The sequence below is a fragment of the Diabrotica virgifera genome, chromosome 5 (genome assembly GCF_917563875.1).
Source record: "Diabrotica virgifera virgifera chromosome 5, PGI_DIABVI_V3a".
In the NCBI taxonomy this organism is placed as follows: Eukaryota; Metazoa; Arthropoda; class Insecta; order Coleoptera; family Chrysomelidae; genus Diabrotica; species Diabrotica virgifera.
Window position 1 is genome coordinate 40,393,221 of NC_065447.1, and position 20,007 is coordinate 40,413,227.

The 20,007-nt window shown below is 33.9% G+C and overlaps 1 protein-coding gene across 1 annotated transcript in view; it reads right to left on the reverse strand.

The window, feature by feature from the left end:
* LOC126885351 (uncharacterized) overlaps nucleotides 1-20,007 on the reverse strand; it is a 151,854-nt gene that overhangs the window by 13,577 nt on the left and 118,270 nt on the right. Inside the window, exons 10-12 of the mRNA XM_050651908.1 lie at nucleotides 15,978-17,177; nucleotides 6,999-7,132; nucleotides 659-1,237 (exon numbers count right to left, since the gene is read on the reverse strand). Coding sequence (XP_050507865.1) covers nucleotides 659-1,237; nucleotides 6,999-7,132; nucleotides 15,978-17,177 — 1,913 coding nt within the window. The remainder of the gene's footprint in view (nucleotides 1-658; nucleotides 1,238-6,998; nucleotides 7,133-15,977; nucleotides 17,178-20,007) is intronic.

Consider the following 20,007-nt stretch of genomic DNA (forward strand, 5'->3'; position numbering starts at 1 on the left):
TATATTTTTGGTGGCTTAGCATTAAGAGCTTGTGAGTGTAACCTAATTTTTTTATCTTGGTCAACTTTAAAAATTTTTACCTTTGTCTTCACTAATCATGGTTATACTTATTTTAGGCAAATAACACTGATGATGCTCTCTTTAGAGCGAAGTTCTGTTTTGTATTTTAGCCCTTTATTGGGATTTTTAAAATAAATATACCTTTTACACAGAAGATTTTTCTTCAATTTTTATAAGAGCAAGTTGTCTATTAAATTGGTTAGACTTTTCGACTAGACTTTTAAGGCATTGAAACTTGTCATTTGTGCCTTGTCCCGGTCGAAATCCTGCCTATTCTTCCGACTGATAGAAATCGAGTTTTGCTTCCAGTCTGTTTGTCAGTATTCGAATAAAAAGCTTCTATAGCTGGTTCAGCAAGCTAATTGACCAAGGATAATTTCGCTTGACAAGGACAAGGAAGACCCCAACGCGGTAGACCGACGACCTCAAAAGAATTGTGACCAATTGGATATTAGAGGCGTAGAACAAAAGAAGATGAAAATATCTGGAGGAGACCCAAGTTCAACAATGGACAAATCAGGGCTGATTGATGATGATGAATGAAAAAGCGGTCTTCATTCGTGGTGTTGACTGTATCAAAATAGACTTACTGACTTACTTTTGCAATAGTATATCAACAACATCTATAAGGCTCCGTTGAACAGCAAAATGCAATGGTGTCCACCCTTCGACAGTCTGTTGGTTAACATCTGCTCCTGCTTCTACTAAAATTCTGACCAAAGTCGAAGCAGTGTCGGTTGATAAAATGGATAAATGACAAGGATATATTTTAATGAACTCATTCCCAGCATTATCGTAAATATAGTGAAGCGTAGGAGCGCTGGTTACAAGGAACTCATTACCAACGTTATCATATATATATTTCAGACCCCTGGGTATACGGACGTTAAGGTAGGCATTACTTCCTAGTGGACATTTTGATGTTTTCACAGTTTCTGCATATACCGCTTCGTGCAAAGGTGTAAATCCGTTATTGTTTCTACTATTGACATCGGATCTGTGTTTCAAAAGTTGGATTACCGTGTCTACACTGCCGAATCGTACTGCCCAATGTAATGGCGTATCACCATTTGTATCTACACAATTAACAGATGCTCCTGACTTAATTAGCAACCTTGCCAGTTCTTCGTCACCAGGCAGTACCGCAAAGTGCAAGGGAGTTTTATTCCAGATATTCCTAAAAACAAATATTATTGAATATAGTGCAGTCAGTGGGGGTATTTGGCTCCGAATTCCATCCAGCTGCATCAATCTACTTGATATTTTCACTGTAAGTAGGGAATAGCTCAAGAAACAAAGTCTACCCTGTGTCCTATGGCGCCTTTACCTTGGGATGGTTCCCAACCCTTCTCGGGGGTGGAAAGTTTTTTCGTCCAAATAACTACAGATCTGGTTAGAGAACCTAATTCTAAGCAAAAACTGTTCCACATATTTTTTTAAACTTAATACTTTTTGAGTTATTCGTGGTTAAAAATTTGCCATTTTCATTAAAAAATAACACGGTTTCGGACGTTTTTTGCGAATGCTTTAAAAATTATGCATCTAACGAAAAACACTTAGAACATTTTTGTAGCGTATGAAAAATCAAAGAGATTAATTTTTCCATCAATCTTCTAGTTATAACACAAAAAGGGATATGGTAGGTGAAAAGAGGTTTCTTTTTAGTGCACGCTCAAATCGGTGTATTCAACTTAAAATAAAACAGAAATGGTCGATTTTAGGGGTATAATGCTACAAATACGTTTTGTAATGCTTGAAATGATCTTAAAGGATCTGTTATAGGCCGACTACAGTCAAACTAAACGAGATATGGTGCAAAAAAATGTATGACTAATGTATTTTAAGCAAAAATGAGAAGTATATTTTAACCCCTCATTCACCAGAATTTAAATCCATCGTTTACCTTCTACACTTCCTTTCATTCTAGTATTATGTCTATTTTCAAACAGTTTAACGGGTTTAAAATGAATGGTTTTTGAAAAAAAAATATGATCAAATAATTATAGATCTCATTTTTAAAATTTCTTAAAAATCTTCAATGTATAAAAGTGTAAGGTTATTTCAAAAGACAATTTTGTTTTTTTTTTTCATTGCCTACTGTATTTCTTTATCATTTTCGAGTTACATGGAAAAATAGGAAGATTATTAAGGAAATTTCAAAATGCGCTCTACAGTTTGATCTTATTTTTTATTTTTTTCAAAAACCATACATTTTAAACACGTTCAACTTTTTGAAAATAGAAATAACATTATAATAAAAAAGTAAAATGATGTATTTAAATCTGGTGGTTAAGGGGTGAAATATAATTTGCATTTTATCTTAAAATAAATTAGTCATCAATTTTTTTGTACTATATCTCGCTTAGTTTGAATATGGATAATCGACATTTAACAGTGCTCATTTTAAAGGTATTTTCAAGCACTACAACAAATAATTGAAGCATTATACGCTTAAAATCCACCATTTCTCTGTTATTTTAAGTTACACACCAATTTCAGCATGCACCAAAAAAAATCTCTTTTCACCTACCATATCTTTTTATATTATAACTAGAAGATTTATGAAGAAACGAATCTCATTGATTTTTCATCAGCAATTTTCTTAAAACATGTTTTATAAATGTTTTAATAAAACGATATAATAACGATATAATATCGTTAGATGCATAATTTTTCAGGTATTCGCAAAAAACTGTCCGAAAAGGTGACATTTTTGTAATGATACTGGCAAATTTTTAACCAGGAATAACTCAAAAAGTATTGAGTTTTCACAAAAAATTATGGAATAGTTTTTGCCAACGTGGTTTGCCAATTTCCGTGGTTATTTTGACCAAAAAATATTCCGCATCCGAGAAGGGATGGGAACCACCCCCAATATAAAAGCGGCATAATTTATAGAGTAGACATTGAATTAGGAGATAAGTAGAGGCTAGTCCCAAAATTTCATTAAATTAGGATTGAATTCGGAGGTAATATTCTGTTTTTGCTCTCATTGGCGTAATATTATACTTAATGGCTTAAATTATTGTTCAATTTTTCACATACAAAAAATTATCTTGTATTTTTTACTTTATGAAAGACATAATTAAAATCCTTAGTTATAAATTACCCCTTAATTCAATCCTTACTAATTATCCCTAGCAAGTTTTCATCCCTTCCATTACAGACAATTATTGCTGAGACGAAGCCACGCGCTAATCTATCTCTGCCTCTATTGATTGTCACTCGCCACTGAGAACAGATCAATCGAAGTACTTGAACCTTACTTTTGGGTTCAAACTCCTCTTTGCTGGCACGCAAGGCAGCAAAACGTGTAAATAACTCACTCGTATGTTAGCTTTCTTTGGCAATACAACTCCGCATAATAAGAAGATATTCCGTTTATCCATTAAAAACAATTAAAACCAGTTAATCCGCTTGTGAAACGGCATACGTGTTAGCGAACACAGATGAGAACAGTGACAAACAGGACTTGGTAAGATTTTTGTAAATTTATAATAGCCTCTGTTTATCATGATCCTGTCTTAATTCCACCTAATTTCATATATGTACATGCCTTTATTATACAATTATAGAGCATGTATAAGGCATGTACAATATATTCCATAAGGGATTTTCATACTTTATAATTTCAAAATTTCACCCTATATTATTCATAACACAACCTACATTCTACATGATATATAGTTCCTTGAAATCAGGTTGTTAAGCAGCTGTTAAAAGTATAAAAATATACAGGGTGTTCCATTGAAATTAAGGCTTTCGGACTATACTAGGCTTGCTCAGTGTTTCATTATAATGTTTTATAAGGCCAGAAATAAATTTATTCCATAAGGGCCTTCCACCATATAACCAAAAACCTCGTCAAATACCCGACTATTGAGATGTTATAAACAGGGACAATTTTTCTAATTTTCCTGAACTTTATAGTGATTTAGAAAGTAGATAGTCTAATTAGTCACTTCCTGACTGATTTAAATGTCAAAAATTCGTATATTATCAACCGATTTTGAATAACTCATATACCTATTATCTAAAAGGCCATATTATTCAGTAGAAGAGTTTCTTAATTAGTAGAGCTCGGGAAATATGCAAAATGAATATTAAGTGCATATTTGCATATTTTGGATAAAATTTATAAGAGCATATGCATTTATTAAAAGTGCATATTTTGAGTTATTTAGGAAAAATCGCTTTAAAACATGCATTTTATCGCCAAAAATCAAAATCTCTGATAACTTAAAAAGCATTGATTTATTTTAATAACTTTATATAACAAATTTTCCTTAGAACTTGTCCCTCTATCGATTTATGAGGGTATTTTTAATAAAGTAATTTTCACCCACAAAGAGGGGGTGCCATTTACCCCTAGGGTAAAAGCGCAAGTTTTCACCAGTTTTCGTGAAAATCGATGGAGGTTTACCGAACTTAAAAATAATAGTTGATTTTTACCTTCAGTGACTGCACTATAGAAAAGAAATTGCAATGTAATAATCGAAATGCGCGTATTTTTCAAGCTCATAAATTAGTAATACGCTAAGTATGTAGCCGCAAAATAATTAATTTTATTAGTTTTAAGTGCAATTCTCTCTTAAGTTGGAAAGATGGGAGGTTTTCTTGCGAATGGGTAGTAGCTCAGTAATCGAAATGCGCGTATTTTAAAAGTTTATTCTTAGAATTTATACGCTATACGAATTATGTCCGCGATACGGTATATCTTAATTTTCCTCGACATTTTCTTTTGAGATGAATCAATTAAATGGCTATTTGAGGGTTAAGGGAACAAGCTCAAAAATCTAAACTTATATATCTATATCCCTTCGAAAGCTCATAAATAGCTCGTAAGTCCGCGGCAAAGACCGACTAAATATCTTTATTTTATTAAATTCCTGCCAGTGTAACGAACCCAAAATTTTTAATCTATGGTATATGAAAGCTCATAAATATCTCGTAATTTAGCGCTATTTGTATTTTAGTTTCTACAAGATGGGGGTGCTAGCTCAACAGGGGTGAAATAGAAAGAAGTTTTTCCGCGTATATACAATTATTATCAGATAGATGGCACAGTTTTTCTCTAGAAAATTTAGAAAAGCATTTAATTATATATAGTTTTAACTTAACAATAATATAATAAATAGTGATGATGATGATGATGATGATGATGATGATGATGATGATGATGATGATGAATATAAAGAATACATGGATAAAATGATGTACAGTTGAGTCCCTAAATCTTTATCCGTGCGTCATCATTTAAAGCATAAGTCACTTACTGTCACTTGTTGTTTCGTTTAGTAAATTTCAATTCCGACTTATTATCGACTTATTTCGTATGCTTTAAAAATGATGACGCACGGGTAAAGATTCAGGGACTTAACTGTAGGTGATAGAAATTTCAAGAAATAGTTTTGGGAGTTTGGCATAAAATAAATTAAATACCTTCAATACAAAGATTCCTGCGTTTTATATTTATATGCATGAAATGTATAAGAGCATATTTTAGTGCATATTTCAACTGTTTTTGAAGTTATACTTCTTTACGATCGAGAGCGAAATTTTATAATTCCCTGGCGCATGCGCACATAGACAGTATGTAGTTCGTTGCTAATCTTTCAAGATAGATATGTATATATCAGCTCAACTAAGTCATTAAAAGAATATATTAGTGTTTTTAATAAATGTATTATTTATTATAATTTTTGTGTCTTTGGATTTGCCTTTCTCGCTAGTAAGATAATAAAATATCTATTAGGTATAACATTTTTATACTTCACTTGATCTATTTGTCACCGTGTTGTGTAATTATATCCGAGCCGTCACTTAGAAGGGGCTCGATATCTCGGTTAGTAGAGCATTGGACCAGAGATCGAGAGGTCCCGGGTTCCAATCCCGGATGATTCATATTTTTCTTTAATTTTTGGTTGTTTTAATAAAAAATTTTTGAAAGTGGTAGGTAAGAAAGTTAGTTTGTTATTTAAATTAAATACAATTAACCTTTTAAGTATACTATTTATTTCGTTGAAATTATATAATAGAAGTATAACTTCTTACGTGCGTACAAAGTACACACACATTCTTTTTTTGTGCATATTTGCATGCATATTTTAGGTTTTTTTAAGTGGATATCTCCCGAGCTCTATTAATGAGTAACTAAGAAATCACAGTAATGTACAAATAACTAAAGTATATTTTTTCTTATTTAATTTTGCAATATGTATATTGGTTTTGTTTTTTGCTTCACTTTTTTAACTTGTATATTTTTTTATATCGACGATTTATCTAATTTCAGAAAATTGTATAATTTTCATTGACAATAAAGCATATTTCCATTCTATTCCCATAGTTATTTATGTAGCAACTCAGTAAAATGGCTCTTTATTGAATGAGCCTATTACGAGCAGAGCGAGCGAAGCGAGCGAGATGAGTAACAGATTAGTTCGATAAAGAATATTTACTGACGTGGTGCATCCAAAATTTTGTCGCCAACCATAAAAAACACTAAAAAATAGTCATGTTTTTTTAAACTTTTTGTTGTACCACACAAACATAAATTAAAAATTTTATATGACAGTCATGACATATGCATTTTGTATAATGGCTGCTTTCGATTTTTAATCAATAGTTATCAATATTGAATAATTATTAATAAATCACTTTTTGATATAAATTTAATTAATAATAACGTAAACTTTGTACAATATTTTTAATAATTAAAGTAAATAAATTTTAAGTTCACTTAAATAAATAATCGATTACTGCCATTGACCACTTACATTCAATCTCGGTTAATTTGATTAATGGCGCCAGGTAAAGTAAAATTCTTCTTTCAGCACAATAAAGTGTGACTTTACTGCCGCAAATGAGGGCAAATGAGTACAATAATGAATGGCTTTAGTGACGGTTGGCGATAAAATATATTATATAATTTTACTTACCTAGAATTGACATCTGTTATTCTAAACTGTATAAGAAGTTTCAGCCGATTGTATTTCTGGTTAATGAATTTAAAAAAAGATTGATCAGATCTTTTTTGCTCCATGTATTTAATTACTTTCTGGTAACAGTTATTCTAAAAATAAAATAAAGTAAAATAAGTTCAAAACTTACCTAGAAGTAAAAACCGTCGGTTTGTATAATGGTATAAAATTTAATAAAAACTTTAAAAAGGTCATCAAAGCGGATTAAAGAAAAACATCAGAAGGTTTTCGATCTAGTCAGATCATTCAGTGGCATTCTGTGTAGTAACTAAAACTAGCCCTCTAGTTATGTATATTTATAGTCTTCAAAATAACAGAGTTATTGATAACAATATACTTTTTGAAGGCGACACAATGTCGATGGTAACGGATTTTAATAGTAGGTAGTACTTAAAAGCAGCATGGCTTCCCTGTTCGAAAAGCTGAAGGAGTATGTTATGTTAAACAGTAAATGGTTAAGACGAAGTAGTTTTCAATCCTAATAGTAAATTATTAATATTGAAAATATTAAAAATATTACTAAAAGATTTTTAAATTGAAAACTTATTGGTACACTTACCTGGTGACACCTCCAAGACTTCTACAATTTGCAAGTCAAATGGATGCTGCAGTGAAGACGAGAGGGAAGGAATTCTACACTATGCAATTCACATCCCCCGTCTGCAGCTGGTAAAGTTCCAACGGAAAAATGCACCTAGTTACTCTACGGAGTAATAAGTCTATAAAATAAAAATAAAAATGTATACCATTTTTATTCAGTTGCAATGCGAAGGCAAAACAATCTTACTTTTCAATTAGAATACGGAGTGCAGTCCAGTCCCTTGAATCGCGATTTTCGGCTCTTATTGGAGCCTTCATCGGAAAGAACGTAGGCACTGTCTGGAGAAGAGTGCCGTACTTATTTAGTAAATGGTTAAGTTCAATTAGTTACCACTATAAACAGCCCGGGTTAACCGATAATAGTATAAAAGGCCCGGTTTCAGGTAAAATTAATTTTAGGCTTTATTATGGGAGTACCGTCTAGTCAGTGTTAATTGCAAAAGACCAACTCTGTCTACCTCGGTGGCTTATCGCTCCGGGTGGGTCTTAACAATGGGCCAGGTCAGATAAATTTAATAATATTTACGACCGCACTAATCGAATTCAAACCATTTACTGTTGAACAAACCATACTTGTCAAGACGAGTGTCACAGACCGGATGAAGTAAACCAGACAGGGCCGTAACTACCATTGGGGCTTTTCAAATTACTTTTCAGAGTACTTTTCAGTCAAGTTCTACTTCAAGTTGTCCGGTTGTAATAAGTAGGTACACGGCATATTAATAATTTTAACTACTTCAATGGTCGATTTTAACCTGTTTCATCTGCAGCACTTAAACCACAAAGCAGCTGCGTCTTTTAGATGGCTTCTCATAATTTATTTGCAGTCTTCGAAGTTCTGCAATATTCTGCATATTATATTGGAATTTGTTTTTTAAGATTTTAATGACAGGTACCGGATGTCGTTTTCTAATATCTCTGCGAAATTGGATTCTGCTCTCATTAGAGATGTACACAATTATTTCCCGACGGTCTCATCCTTTTTGACATTTTCCTATCTCCTTCAATCCACTTTTTCCATATCGAATTTTATCGCATTCTCGAATTTTTCTTCCACCTTTTCAATTTTATGTACTTCCTCAGCAATCTGGTTTACCTCTCACTGCATTTTATCTAAATAAACCTTAACATCTTTATATTTTTTTACTCGGTTTTGAAGTTTCAAGATATTTCTTCTTATTGTTTCATTATTTTTTCTCATTTTGGTTTACTTTCCAATATCACAAGGAAAAAAATGTCAGCTAAAGTTGTCACCTAAACTCTGCCATGTAAGGTCTACCTTCAATTTTCCAACCAATATGGTTGATGTTTGATGCCAGGGGTAAATCTGGAAATATTTTAAACATCTTTCAAAACCAAATAATATAATAGAACCCCAACTGTTTAAAAGCAATTTAAGGGTTTTTACCCGTACATTTTGGTGGCTTAAAGCATGTAAACCTATGATAACACTGATGATGGAATATTGATTCAGAAAACGTTTTGTGATACAGCCCTTTTTAGGGATTTTAAATACATATACCTTTTACAAAATAAGGTTTTTATTTTTTGGTTTACTTTCTGTTCATTTTGTTGTTTTTGGTTGAATAATAAAATTTCAAAATCATAAATAATAATGAAATGATATTATGTTGAAATGTAATCATGATTTCTATTTGTTAAAATAAAAGAAGCTACATCTTCGATTTTTGCGTGTGATTGTTGCTCATTTTGTACTTTAATAATTTAAGAACATGAGACATGGGAAAAATATTTCAGAGAACTCTACAAAGGTGAAGACTCCAATGACGAACACGATTACAATACAGAAGACAGGTATTATATCACTAAATAAACTGAAGTAGAAGCGAGAATGAAGATCTTAAAAAATAGACGATCGCCAGTTACTGATGGAATACCTAACGAACTGCTGAAATACGGCGGTCAGAAACTCACCAATTGTCTCACAACATTGTTTAATAAAATCTTAGACAGAGCAGAGATACCACAAGATTGGCATACCAGTATCACAATACCGATTTTTAAGAAAGGACAAAGATCATACCTGGACAACTACAGAGGAATATCTCTCTTAAATACGACAATGAAGTTATTCACAGGCATACTCAAGGATAAATTGGAATCACAGATAAAAAACAGAGAAGAACGGCAAGGATTCAGAAAAGACAGGTCGACGACGGACGCAATATTTGTCATGAAACAAGTAAAAGAGAAGTCGATAGAATATAACAAACCTGTATATATTTGCTTCGTAGACCTAACGAAAGCATTTGATAGAGTCAGGCTTAGCGATATAATAAAGAAAGTTAAGCAAAAAAGGATACCGGCAAACATTGTTGAAGTCATAAAACAAATGAACAATAACAACACGACAAAAATTAAAGGCCGGGAGGAATCAGGCAGGGAGATAGCTTCAGTCCATTTCTATTCAATATGCTAATGGATGAAATAATAGAAGATGTGGAATCGCTACAACTAGGATACAGACGCGGTCACAGTTGAATCAGTGTAGTGTGCTACGCGGATGACGCAGCCCTGATTGCAGAGGACAAGGCTGACCTATAAAGACAACTTTATCGATTCTATCAAGCATGTCGACGACTCAACATGAACATATCCACGCAGAAAACAAAATGCGTTACCATTGCGAAAGACCCAATTAGATGAAAGCTAGTGGAAGAGGGGAAACCCATAGAAGAGCTAAACCAGCAAATCATGACCCAGCCAGAGACCTAAGAGGACAAATTAACAAGACCGCTGTCTTGTCCGGATGTTTGAGAGATGTGGTCTGGAATAACCCATATATGAGAATGGACAGCAAAGTTAGAATTTATAAAACTTGCATCAGACCTGTTATGACCTATAGCATTGAATCAAGAGAAGACACAAATAAGACCAAAAGCATGCTACGAACAGCCGAAATGAAGGCACTAAGAGCAATAACAGGAAAGACAAGAAGAGATAGAATACGAAACAACATCATCAGGGAACAATGTGGAGTGCAAGATGTAGTCAGATGGGGCAGGCAAAGACGAAGAGAATGGTTCAGTCATGCAAAAAGAATGGAGGAGCACAGACTACCAAGAATTGCTCTAGAAGGAAAACCAGCAGGCAAGCGTCCACTGGGGAGACCACCAAAAAGATGGAGAGATAGCTGGCAGTCTACCTCTCAAAAAATACTTCAACGTCGGAATTAACAGATCGACAAATCTACAGCAAGTATAAGAAGAAGAAGAATAATTTAAGAACACTTCTAAACATACTGAATAATAAGCTTCAAAATGTAATGAGTGGTATATAAAGTGTATGTTAAACTACGTTTCACCTTGTGTCTCAAGAGATTTCAAAACTAATAAAATAGAAATGGTAAAATAAAATTACAATTAATAATAGAAATCTCTCGATAATAACAACATATTTGTATAAAAGGCAAATTGTCCTTTACATTGTTCGGCTACACTGTAGGTTTGTAATCGCCATATTATACTGCCTATAGGCAATAGAACGCGTAGCAGTAATACTGCCTATAGGAAATATAATGCGATTACAAACCTACATTGTAGCCGAACAATATAATTAACATTATAGTATATTTTTTTATGAAAACAGAAAAAATGTTATATTATATTGATGGTACATACTTGCAAAATTATTTAGCTTAAAATAAGGTGATTTCAAAATTTTTTTGTGTTGGTCAACTAAAATAGCAATATGTTAGGTACAAGAAACTTCAGTCAGGGAATGCATTAAAATGCCTTTTCAAGGAATTAAATATCAAACATTTTTCCTAACCCCACAGTTGGGGGCCCCATATCACGTTTGCCCCGGATCCCCCAGCATCGTACTTACGGCCTTGAAATCAGGATGTGAAGATCTAAAGTTATAAAGATGACATGACAAGTTAGTCAGTTTTTGGTTACGACTGATATCAATGTAGTTTTTGAATTTTGAAATTTAATTTTATTTTATGAATTAATATTGTTTTTTAATTTATTATTAATTTAAGTGGCTATGAATTTATATCGATATAATTTTGTAAATAATCTATTAATGAAGGAAAAGTTGGATTTCATAAAATTACTGGAAAAAATTTAAGAGTAAAACTTTTACAACTTTTTTAAAGTTTTTAATAAATTTTATACCAATATACAAAGCAAAGTTTTTTACTTCTAAGTAAATTGTATAACTATGGTATACAGCCAATCACTGGGACTTTCACTTAAATTTGAAAATAATTTCACTATTCCCAAATCTCAAACTAAAGATCCTAAAGAGTCCACGAACTAAAATTTCCACATACAGAACTTATCTCACTAACAAATGTAATGTGCAAGCTCATTGAAAAAATCGGTTATAAAAAATTGTGATGGATATTATAGTAGGGAAGGAAAGTATGCTAAAAGTTAAGTAAAATTTTCCATTAAACTGAGGACTTTCCATTTTTTAATTTAATTTTTCATTTCCAACAATCCTTTTTTTTCAATTATAGCGCCATTTATCCAAAATTCGAAAAAAATGTCTCGAATAAAAGTTATTTATTTTTACGTAAGGAATGCAAATGTGCAATGAAAAATGGGGACTCCTATTTAAGATTTTAAAGTAACCCCCACCCCTCCTGCGTGGGGTGTCGTGTTTGGTGTCATTCGATAGATTTTTCAAAAATAATGAATACTTTTTTTGCAGTTTTTCGATCTGATGTTCACTTCGGGAAATATCGGAGGTTCCTATTTAATATTTTAAATTTACCCCCACCTCTCTCCATGGGGTGGTGTTTGGTATCATTTGATAGATTTTTGAAAAATATTGAACACGCCTTTTTTAGTTTTTGGAACTGAGGTTTAGGTATTTGTCGAAATATTTGCTTTTTTCTTGCGAAATTTTATAACACCCATTTCTTTACGCCCCGCTCAAACCGTCAGATTTTTAAAATATACACTTTTCTGCGTGTACCTTATCTTTCCTTACCTTATCTTAATCTGACGATTTCGAATTTTTATAAGGATTGATTTTTTTTCGGACCCCCCTTGAACTACCCTTTATTAAGATCCAATATACCGTGGGGGTACATTTACAGGGTACAAGCTTTCTCCTCATGTGATTTTCTGACGCGCTCGAGTAACTGCAAATATCTCCGTTTGGGCTCCCCTAACATTATGATAATCGCATTGAAAATAATTTTGAATACGGTAAAAACACTTGGTAAAAACATATTTATATTACATTTAAAAACCACCAATATGCAAAATTTCTGTGTCATTAATTTAAACAAAATTGAACATTATTTATAAATAAATTATTAATAACCTTGATTAATGCGACTATGTAAAATAAAAAAAATATATTGATAACAACAATACAATAACCAACCAGTTTCCAACAAACATTCGGTTAAAATATATAAATATGTATTATGGGTCATTCCACGAATATACGACTGTTTTAGTGTGCAACATATGAAGTACGAAAGTAAATTGCTCTAATATAGTATTTTTCAGAGATATGTAAAGAAAATAGATCAGGCTAGTCATATGCCACTCAATGCATCGGGGTGTAACGCCGATATCAAGTACGGTGGTCTAGCTATCTTTGTCTGTCGTGCGAGTGTGAGCGTATCTACCAAGAGGTGGGAATAACGGAACGACAGTGACACACAGGCGGCGGCCATCATATGCTAGAGAGAGAAAGCTAAGCGCCGGTAGAGAGAGATAGATAGACCACCGACCCGAACTGTTCCGCGTTACGCTATTTTTCGAACTGGCCTAATCTATTCTGTTATATCTATGGTATTTCTACTACAAAAGCGATATTACGTAGGTCAAAATTTTTGACGTAAGAGAACTGTCAAAACATTAGAATATGACTTTTCATTATTGCCATGCATATTTCATTTATAATAAACATGGCAATAATGAAAAGTCACATTCTCATGTTTTGACAGTTCTCTTACGTCAAAAATTTTGACCTACGTAATATCGTTTTTGTAGTAAAAATACTATAATTATATATTCCAATAAGCAACAATAGTCCAAGTAATGAAGCTTAAAACAGGACAAAACCTCGCAATTTTTACAGAATGGATCGATTTGCTTGAAAATTTGAGAATAAGTAATGGATAGTCCAAGGATCAAAATATATATGATGCCGAATGGCGCTTTTACCATGGGGGTGGTTGCTACCCCATCTCGGTGGTGGAAATTTTTTATTATATTTTAATCGCAAAGTTAATAAAAACTTTCATTCTAAGCAAAAAACGTTCTATACATTTTTTGATAAAATTCACAGTTTTAGATTTATTCGCTATCGAAAGTGTTAGTTTTATACCGAAAAATCAATGTTTTTAACAAGTTTTCTGCTAATAACTTAAAATTTTTTCGTTTTATCAAAACAACTGTACTAAACAAAAATGTACCTTTTGAAGAAATAAACAAAACCGTTTTTTTAAATTTTCTTTAAGACCAGTAGTAATCGAGCTATACTTTATTATATGTTGGCTCGCTTCTTCGTCAAATGCTAAATATTGTAGTTTCAAAGTCAAAAGACGGAAAAAATTCATTTTTTGATGACAACTTGTTTAAACTAGTTTAAAGTACTTAAAAATATCTTATCTCCCGAAATAAAAAACGTCTCTAGCTCAAAAATTAAGTGATTTATAATGAAAAGAATGTCAGTCCCCATTTTTTCAGCGAAAAAGTGATTGCAAGCAACCCCCTAATCACCACTCTAATTAAAATTAGTCATTAACCTTATTTGGTCTTTTTTATGTATTATTAATAGGTTCTAGAAGTTTGTCTGGCTGAGAATGATTAGTTTAAAAAAAAATGGAGTTAACAACGAATAACGAATTTTTGTAGTTTTGAAAAAATGGCGTTTTCTTCAGAATAGCAAGATTAGCATCAGAGATACGAAAAAGTATTTATAGGGGAGTGCATTTAGATTTTTACTTCGGAAAAAATCAAACAAGATAAAACTTTCTGTAATTTCATTAAGAAATGTTTAATAAACAACATATCAAAAAGTTCTACTCGAGAAGTGGGTGCTTCATTTTTTATTAAACAAATAAACAGCGAAGTTAGATGTTTTTTTAAATAACTCCCAAAATATAATTTTTAGAAAAAAACTGACTTGACCATTCAAAAATTCAGAAAATTTTACAAAAAAAACCTTATATAAAGATTTTTCTAGAATTAAATCTCTAGCTTCTGTAATTTTTTATTTATAACGCTAAAGTCACCCTTCTCACACACATTGGCGCACTGTAAACTAGCGTTGGAAGAAGTGCACGGTTGAGTTTTTTTAATGTAATTCTTTAACTAATGGATCAAAAGAAATTTTACAAATTGGACATGAAAGAAGATGAAATAAGCTATCTTATGGTTGTAATAAAAAGAAATAAAATGTATGGACATAAGTACGGTGTGGGCGGAAAATGAGACTTACATGAATTTTGTTTAAAAACGATTTAAAAATGTGTAACTAATACAATTTTACTTATAAAGCTCTCAAATTTGCACAACTTACCTCTCAATTATCTTACTAAACGATGTTTCATTCAAAAAAAATCTCAAAAATTTAATTCAAATAATACGCTGTCTCAAAAAATGTAATTTTTGAAAACTTCATAGTTGTGTAAATACGTAGGATGTAAAAGACGTGAGTAGCGATAAATACGTTTATTGATATAGACGAACACAAGGATATATTTCAATCCCGGGAAAACCGCCGAACACTGTAACTGATAAATGATACGCGATTAGCTGAAGACTGAATGAGAACTCTCTTTCTAGGCCCAAGAGCCTAGTTTTATAGAAGCTTAAATTGGGTCATAGGTGACGCTAGTCCCCCATGATTTGTATATCTAATTAAGGTAAATAATTCTACTTTTGTCAGCAGTTTCGTGACATTTCCAAATTATATTGTTGATAATTGACCAATTTGTATCTAAACTAATTAATCTACGTGCGTGAATATAAAATAAATAAATTCGTGCGGTCTACTGGGTGATAAAATAATTCTGTTCAATATCGAATATGAATTCTGAATATTTATTATTGGACATACTGCCCGCCGGAAGCTGTCCCAAGTATCAGTGTTCGAGGTTTACAAGTATAACATAAATATAAAATATAACAACCATATCTCCAATATGACAACATACATAATTTATTAATAAGTAGTTTAAGAATAATCAATATTTTTCCAACTGTTAACTTAGCTTTCACCGTCCGACTCTATATTTAGATCAAAATTGGGACTACTAGATGAAAAAGTGTTGAGGGGGATGTCGGCTTTGGAAGTCGACGGGGAGGCGTCTTTCCGGTTACGAGCTAAAGAAGTTACCTCGTGGTCGGGTGTCTGCCTAAGTGCTTTGCCTGAGCGACATTTTCGTATACCAGGACAGTATCTCCACAATATGAGCAGACCAATCACCACAATCGAAGTAATGACCCCGGTGGCCGTTAAATAAGTCCAATGTGACTCATGTATCTTTCGCCAGGGCGTATGCGCTACTTCTTGCTCCAGACTTTCTTCGTCCAATAGTATAGTACGGAATTCATCGCCTTGTGTGTTAATGTGTGTGGGTTGAATCGTATTTAACAGATGTCTTGGCATCGTCAGCAACTGCGCTACAGGAGTGATCGGAGTCTTCAGGTAGCTGGTTATCGCTGTCTCCACCCCGCTGCTAGTGGGGAGTAATGTAATGTTTTTCGTTCGGGCGATGCATCGGGGCGAGAGTTTCAGAAATGAGACTCGCTCCAGAACTCTTTCGTTCCGATTTCCATCACAGATAATGGACAGGTGTATCGGAATCGGTGTGATTATTAACCAAAGGTTGGGTGTACCCATCTTACTCCACTGAGCTTGATGTATTGCCCGGGTAACCACTGGACATGTGCTATTCTTAGATCGCTCATAAATTTCTTCCAGTATACAGTTTGGTTTGGTATCCATGTTCATTACGGCCGTTGGAGAGCACGCTATCTGTGCCCGTGCCAGCTGTAAGCATCTTGCTTTATCTTCTGCGGTCAATTCGAAGTAGTGGAGAGTGTTATAATCTACAACCAGTAGATTTCTTGGGGCGACAAACGAATGCAACACTGACCCCTCGACCTTAAGTGGTATCGCGGTGATCTTGAGCATGCTGTAATTATTTCTCCCTGTCACTATGAAGTAGCCGATGACCTTTATATACTTGTCGTCATGGCTGACCTCTGTTTCTATAATGGGTTGTCGTCGTATTTCCACTCCTTGTGGTAGTGTCTTCCCCGCTCTTTCTATTAACTTGGTTATTTGACCCGGCTTTATTATATCAACGAAATGGCCGTGGTTGTAGTGCAGGTTTAATATTCCCTCGTAAAATTGAATATATTCGTTTATGAACTCCGTAACTTGTAATGCTATGGTTTGTATTCGTAACGTGCTATATTCGGTTTCTAGTCTTAATGCTTTGTCTTCTACTTCATTGATTCCTTTTGATATTTCTTGTAGGCCTGTGAATAGTGCTTTGTTAAACTTGTTCATCTGTTCATTTATCCTCATCTCCGTGTGGTTTATTGACGTTATTGTCTCTAATATTATCTTTGCCTGATGCTGTGACCCCTTTATTAATTCTCTCTGGTTTTTGTCTAGTGTCTCAATGTCACTATAGGCTTCGTCGTTCACTCCAAATATGGAGGTTAATATTGTGCCTAATATTCCTCTTTTTTCTCTTCCTTTTATTTCTACTGTCAACGCTTCACTTATTGACTCCGCCTTCCTTTGTCCTTCCTCTAACTTCCCTCTTATCTCCTTACAATTTACGATTTTTGTCTCTTGGCACAGATCCCGTATGCCTTGTATCATACTTCCTATCAGTTGATGCTCCTTTTGAACTCTTCCTTTTTCGATTAGCACTTTTATTCGGAATGTTCCTCGATCTATGTAAACCTCTCCAAGGTCTTCAGTAAATAACCCTGGTTCCGGATTATATATTTTATACAGTTCTGCATTCATGGGTTTCAATAGTGTTAAAAACATTATTGCGATTAATATTTTCTTCCATCTTGATCCTGATGAATTCTTTGGTTTCTCCTGTTTCTCTTCTTCTAATTTTATCAGCTTATGTATAGGTCTTTTTGTTATTTTCCCGTTAGCCTTCCTCACTGACACTACTCTGGTTAATCCCTCCGCTCCAGGGTGTGTTTCTATTACCCTTGCTAGTGGCCATCTACCTGGAGGTGTATCCTCTTCCTTAATTACGACTATTTCTTCTTTTTTTATGTTTGGGTGTGTTTTATGCCATTTATTCCTTTGTTGTAACTGTTGCAGGTACTCTTGCCTCCAAATCTTCCAGAAATCCCTTTTTATTTTTTCCAATATTCGCCACCTTGCTGGCATCTTCAAGTACGTCGTGAGCTCTTCTTCCCGATTCGGTGATACAATTTCTTTCCCTATAAGGAAGTGAGCTGGTGTGATTGCTATTTTTCCTTCTGGGTCTTCTGATGATTCACATAATGGTCTCGAATTCATACAGGCTTCTATTTGTGTTAGCACCGTACTCAGTTCTTCATATGTCAGTACTGTTTCCCCTATGATTCTTTTCAGATGATATTTCATTATTCGCACGGCGCTTTCCCACAATCCTCCGAAATGTGGCGCATATGCAGGTATGACGTGCCACTGGGTGCCTAGTGCAATTAATCCTTGTTTTATCTCGTCCTCTAGGTTTTGATTTTCTTTTTTTAGTAAGTTTGCCGTTCCTACGAATGTGGTTCCGTTATCACTGTAAATGTTGACGCACTGTCCTCTGCGTGCCGTAAATCTTTTGAACGCCGCAATAAATGCATCTGTAGACATATCACTTACTACCTCAAGATGTACTGCCTTTGTTGACAGACACACAAATACTGCAATGTATCCTTTATAACTCCTTTGTCCTCTGCCTTTCGTAGTACTTATTTTTATCGGCCCGGCGTAATCTATCCCTGTATTCGTGAAAGGATGACTCGGGTTCACTCTGTCCTCCGGCAGGTCTCCCATTAACTGTTGTGCTACTTGTCCTTTATACCTCCTACACTTTATACATTTAGTTAACTGACTTTTCACGGTTCTTCTTCCGTTTATTATCCAATATTTCCTCTTTATGTATTGTAATGTCTGTTGTAGTCCGCTATGTAGATTTTTTGTATGACTGTCCGATATAATTAACTTTGTTAATGCGCTGTCCTTAGGTAAAATTATAGGATGTTTTTCCGCGTACTGTAGCTTCGTGTGCCTTAGCCTTCCGGTGACTCTTAGAATCCCTTGTTTATCCAGGAACGGTACCAATGATGCTAATTTGTTTTTCCTGTCTAGTTGCTGTTTCTTTTCCAGTTTATTTATTTCTAGCTTGAAGTTGTTAATTTGTGTGAGTTTTATCACTTTTAACAATGTTTCCTCTAATTCTCGGACTGTAAGTTGTCCTTGAGTTTTGTCCTTCTTTCTGCAGTTGTTTGCAAATCTCATACAATATGATACCACTCTTCTCATTTTTTCTAAATTCGAGAATCTCTCGCATATGTCTTCCTTTATCGTTACCATGTGCGTCGTTACTTTCGTTTTGACTTCCTCCTCATTTGTTTCAGGTATATCCTCTGCCGGTAACCTCAGTGCTTTTTTACTCGTTAGCCAAGTTGGTCCCTTCCACCATAACTCTGCTTCTAATAACTCTGAAGCGGTACTTCCACGTGAGAGGATGTCCGCTGGGTTTTCTTTCGTATCCACTTTATGCCAATTTTCTGGCGCTATAACTCCTTTTATCTCCTCTACTCTGTTGGCGACGAACATTTTCCATCTTTTTGATGATCCCTTTATCCAAGCCAGGGTTATTGTTGAGTCCGACCATGCATATATTGCCATGTTCTCCCTGTTCAATGCTTGTAGGGTTTTCTTCACTAAAATTTGCTAATAGTACCGCGGCACACAATTCCAATCTTGGTAATGTCGTTTTCCCTTTCAATGGTGCGACTTTAGATTTTGCTATCAATAGATTTGTTTTAATTTCCGGGTCTAATACCATAGAATAAATAACCGCTCCATATCCTTTCAGAGACGCATCTGCGAATCCATGTAGTTCTACTCTGTTTGTTTTATTTAAATTGTTCCACCTGGATAATGTTATTCTCTCAAGATTTATTAATTGTGCCTGATATGCTTTCCACCGGCTTTGTTGCGCACTAGTTAATTCTTTGTCCCAACTGGTCTTTTGCTCCCAAAGTTCTTGTATGAACATTTTCGCCTGAATTACTACTGGTGCTATCCATCCTAATGGGTCATATAGTTTTGCTACTTCTGACAGTATGTGTCTTTTCGTTATTTTCTTTGTCGTCGTTATTTCTATCTTGAATCTGAT